At 42.2% G+C, this 2,794-nt stretch overlaps 1 protein-coding gene across 1 annotated transcript; it reads right to left on the bottom strand.

The window, feature by feature from the left end:
* Positions 1 to 1,572: 1,572 nt before the first annotated feature.
* Positions 1,573 to 2,537, bottom strand: LOC142663347 (uncharacterized). Its single transcript, XM_075841955.1, has one exon. The coding sequence runs from the start codon at positions 2,508 to 2,510 to the stop codon at positions 1,665 to 1,667; it is 846 nt and encodes a 281-aa protein (XP_075698070.1). The 5' UTR covers positions 2,511 to 2,537; the 3' UTR covers positions 1,573 to 1,664.
* Between the last annotated feature and the right edge of the window lie 257 nt (positions 2,538 to 2,794).

The raw sequence follows: 2,794 nt of genomic DNA, 5'->3' as shown, positions 1-2,794 counted from the left end.
AGTGTTTGGTGCTATTATATTTAGGGGCACAGTATGTGACACCATGATAACTTTATTTTCGTTTATAGGTGTGGAAATGTTGGAAAAGTGAGGAGACGTCTGAGTGGCAATTTCTGCAGAAATGAGTCATGGCCGGGAGAAGTCGTCATGAGCGCTGGACCGGATGGAGAAGAAAAGAGGAAAAAAACTACTAGAATCTGAGGCGTCGTCACCTGTGAGTCACTAGATTTATAGAGAAACTGTCACCTCTCCTGACATGTTTATTATAGGAATCCTTGTATTTCACAAAAAGTATTTCTGCAGTCCAGGACTGATAGACAATTCCCCTTGTCAGGAGGATGTGTCCCAGCACAGTGTGATCCTGTCAGTATGTAGGGACACAGCCCTGTGACAAGGGAAATCGTAACACTGTTAATGCTTGCCCAAAAAGGTAGTGTTAAAAATAGATACGGCGCGGCAGGGCGGCGGTGAGGAAGGGGGGCCCAAGTTTGGGTAACAGCCCAGGGCCCATGGTCTACTTAATCCGTCACAGGCCAGTTTTAATAAATCTCGCCACGGAATATCCTTTGGAAAAAAAATGGACATTAAAATTTATCAAAGTTGGAAGCTTCAAATTCAATTGGGGAGGTTTATGAAAAGTAGTGCAGAGAAAAAGTGGAGTCGTTTCCTTCAGTAACCAATCAGATTCCATCTCTCCTATTCCAGAGGATCTTTGGAAACCTAAAATCTGATTGGTGGCTCTGGGCGACTACTGTACTTTTCTTTTGTACTACTTTTCATAAATCTTACCGAATGTGTGCAGACCTCTATTGACCAATGCAAAGAAGTTTTTCCAAAGGACTAAAAACTACTATGGGCAGCCATTTTTGCACTCCTTTGGACATTGTCACGCAGCTTCTTCACAAACTGGAGAAAAACAAAGCTCCTATCTAGGTGAAGGAAGTATTCACTTTGCAACTTACCGAGTTTGGTGTTTCTGAATGACTAAATTATGATGGTGGATCAGGACCCTATCGGTGACCATAAAGATAGAAAAGATATTTTTTAAAAATGGTCTGTAATACTAACACGCTGATGCTTTAAAAAGGACCTGTCACTGGTCATATAATGTGAACTGGTCTACTGACCTGAATAGCGCTGTCTCCCTGATTCCAGCGCTGTTTTTCTTTTTTTCCTGATATAGAGATATGACCCACTGTTGTGTTGGCTCCCTATATGCTAATTTGCTGTAGTTAGTCAAGGGGGTGGGGCTAGCTTCCCTGCCTGTGATACTGACCAACCAGCGCGAGGCAGCTTGAGGGTAGTTCACGCCTTGTTGGCTAACTACAGCATATAGGGAGCCAACACAACAGTGGCCATATCTCTGGAATGTGGGGGTCCAGGAAAAAAAGAAAAACATTGCTGGAATCAGGGAGACGGCGCTAATCATGTCAGTAGACTGGCTCAACTTATATGACCAAGTGACGGGTCCTCTTTAAATTTGGAGAAGAAAAACTGGAGAAGAAAAACACTATTAGTTGCAAGATAAAAATGGATTCACATCCACATGTGTGTAATAAATTAAGATGAGTTTTATTTAGTTTTTTTTATGCATTATAGGTTCCGAAAATAGAATTGATGCCTTAGGAGTCATTTTCTGATTGACATTTCTGTAATATTCCTCATCAGTTGGAGCATGAAAACGGCTCCTCGATTGAGTGCATCATTTGATGTATCGCCGTGTCTGCCTTACGGGAAAAACGTTTCCCACATTTTGCACATGAAAATGGCTTCTCCCCTGTGTGGGTCCGCTTATGAGTGACAAGGTATCCTTTACTTGTAAAACATCGCCCACATTCAGAACAGGAGAAAGGTTTCTCCCCTGTGTGAGTCCTCAAGTGATAGATGAGGGCGCCCTTGTTGGTTAAATATTTTCCACACTCCGAACAAGAAAAGGGTTTTGTCTTCGTGTGAATTATTTGATGTTTAACAAGATACGATTTGTACTGAAAACACGTCCCACAATCGGAACACTGAAATGGGTTCTCTCCTGAGTGAAATTTCAGATGTGTTGCAAGTATAGCTCGATTTGTAAAACATCTTCCACACTCGGGACATGGGAAGAGAATTTCACCAGTGTGGGTACGTTGATGACTTACCAGCTTTGACTTTTGACTGAAACACTTCCCACACACTGAACATACAAAGGGCTTTTCTCCAGTGTGAACTCGGTAATGTCTAACCAGGTCAGATTTACGCATAAACAATTTTCCGCTTTCTGAACAAGAGAAGGGTTTCTCCCCTGTGTGGATTCTTTTATGGACGTTAAGAGACCCGTTTTGGGTAAAACATTTCCCGCATTCAGAGCACTGATACTTGTCACCACTTCCATGGGCTATTCTACCATTATGGGAGTCTGTTATATTGTGAGAAATGGGGTAATGTCCTGGAGAATTGTGTGCGGGCTTCTCATTGTCTATGTTACAATCAGAAGACAACATGGGACATTTCTTCAGTGTATTCTTGATCATGGATCCATCTGCACGAGAAAAATAAAATCTTTAAACATTAAAGTTTACTACAGAAACATCTTACAATAACAAGCAAATATTTATAAATCACTATTATTGAAAGGATCAAGGCTAAGGCCTCATTCACATCTGCGTTGGGGTCCCATTCTGACGTTCCGTCTGAGGTTTCCGTCAGAACGGGACCAGGAACAGACACAAACTGACGGAAACCAGAGGTTTCCGTTTCCATCGCCATTGATTTCAATGGTGACGGATCCGGTGCCCATGGTTTCCGATTTTCTCTG

This window comes from Rhinoderma darwinii, chromosome 11, assembly GCF_050947455.1.
Source record: "Rhinoderma darwinii isolate aRhiDar2 chromosome 11, aRhiDar2.hap1, whole genome shotgun sequence".
Classification (NCBI taxonomy): domain Eukaryota; kingdom Metazoa; phylum Chordata; class Amphibia; order Anura; family Rhinodermatidae; genus Rhinoderma; species Rhinoderma darwinii.
Note: the sequence above shows the minus strand (reverse complement) of the source record. Positions and strands in the feature narration are given on the sequence as shown.